Source organism: Octopus bimaculoides, chromosome 13 (genome assembly GCF_001194135.2).
Source record: "Octopus bimaculoides isolate UCB-OBI-ISO-001 chromosome 13, ASM119413v2, whole genome shotgun sequence".
In the NCBI taxonomy this organism is placed as follows: Eukaryota; Metazoa; Mollusca; class Cephalopoda; order Octopoda; family Octopodidae; genus Octopus; species Octopus bimaculoides.
In genome coordinates, this window is record NC_068993.1 from 61718750 (window position 1) to 61720196 (window position 1447).

Below are 1447 nucleotides of genomic sequence, written 5' to 3' on the forward strand. Positions count from 1 at the left end.
TATATATATATATATATATATATATATATATATATGAATGTATGTATGTATGTACATACAAAGAACCTGAGACAGACGCACAAAGAGATAGCCACAAAAAAGAGATTAAAGAGATTAACAACAGACGATTATTCGAATGTTTCTTTCTGTCTTCTGGTTTCGTGGTGAGGGTGTTGCATCCACGATCGCGAGAGTGAAACTCTTCCTTTCACGCTTTTTCCGTCCACCCAGCTGTAAATGGGTCCTCGTGACGGCTTGGCGTACAAGAGTAAGATGATGACTCAGGAAAATCTCCCGAGCTGGAGTCCCGTGAGGCATGTTTCGTATTCAGCGATCGAATGGATGAAGAGTGCAACCCGTGCTGTGAATCCCGACTCGTTGCGATTGGTTATTCAACCACATTGAAGGTGGTGACGATAAGTGAGCTGATTTTTCAAAGATCATATTGTGGTGTTATGGTGAAAGTTACTAGAAATTACTCTAAGACGGAAAAAAGGAAGTAATTTTTACATATATTTGTTGAAGTGGTCCCTTTTAGACTTTCTGTCCGTAAGACGAATATTATACTGTAACGGAACACATAAAAAGTAAGTAATTAGTTCGTATGTTAATATTATTCATTTCCTTTTGTAAGGTCATACATATATAATTTTAATTGACCATCGATTCAGGATGTTATTCAAAATAAACCAGGCAAGAACTAGGAAATTTTTTTAGAGTACGGGCTTCAGCTGTATGCCTATCATTTATCTATTTGACAATAAATGAACAATAATACCTGATGTAACAAAATTTTACCTGTTGGCACAAAGTTTGAAACAATACAGTTAATTCCACCAAATACCATGAAGAAACAAAGCGGCTTACGATGCCCAAACCATTTAAAGGTTATACATCCAAGAATGTTGGATGGAATTTCTACTGCTGACATCATGAAGAAATTTATATACCGATTGCCAGACATATCAACAGAATTTAGTGTAACTCCGTAGTAAAGCATACTGTTGACCAACCTATAACAGAAATAGTAAGATTGAAATATAACTTTGTAAACTGATCTCAACAGATTGCTCAATAATTTAATATAACGAAAGTACTGAATAAGCTGACTTGTCATGTAGATATATATCTGTAGATATCATTTACAAAATTACAACAAATGTTAGTATAAAATATGCTTTATCTTTTACTTATTTCAGTTATTAGACTGTGGCTATGCTGGAGCACCACCTTGAAAATTTTTTAGTCGAACGAATCAACACCAGCGCTTTTTGTTTTAAGCCTGGCGCTTATTCTATCGGTCTCTTTTGCCGAACCGCTAGGTAACGGGGATGTACACATACCAACACACGTTGTCAAACGATGTAGTGTGAAAACAAATACACACATAAAAGCACACACACACACACACACACACACACACACGCATATATAAGATGGGATTCTT

The 1447-nt window shown here is 35.7% G+C and overlaps 1 protein-coding gene across 5 annotated transcripts in view; it reads right to left on the reverse strand.

Annotated features, from left to right (window-relative positions):
• Positions 1-1447, reverse strand: part of LOC106880859 (organic cation transporter protein) — a 30190-nt gene that overhangs the window by 7882 nt on the left and 20861 nt on the right. For all 5 annotated transcript variants that reach the window (XR_001410786.2, XM_052972543.1, XM_014931007.2 and 2 more), the window contains exon 7: positions 799-1013. Coding sequence is in view for 4 of the 5 variants with exons in the window: in XM_052972543.1 (XP_052828503.1) it covers positions 799-1013 (215 nt within the window). In the remaining variant the exon portion in view is untranslated. The remainder of the gene's footprint in view (positions 1-798; positions 1014-1447) is intronic.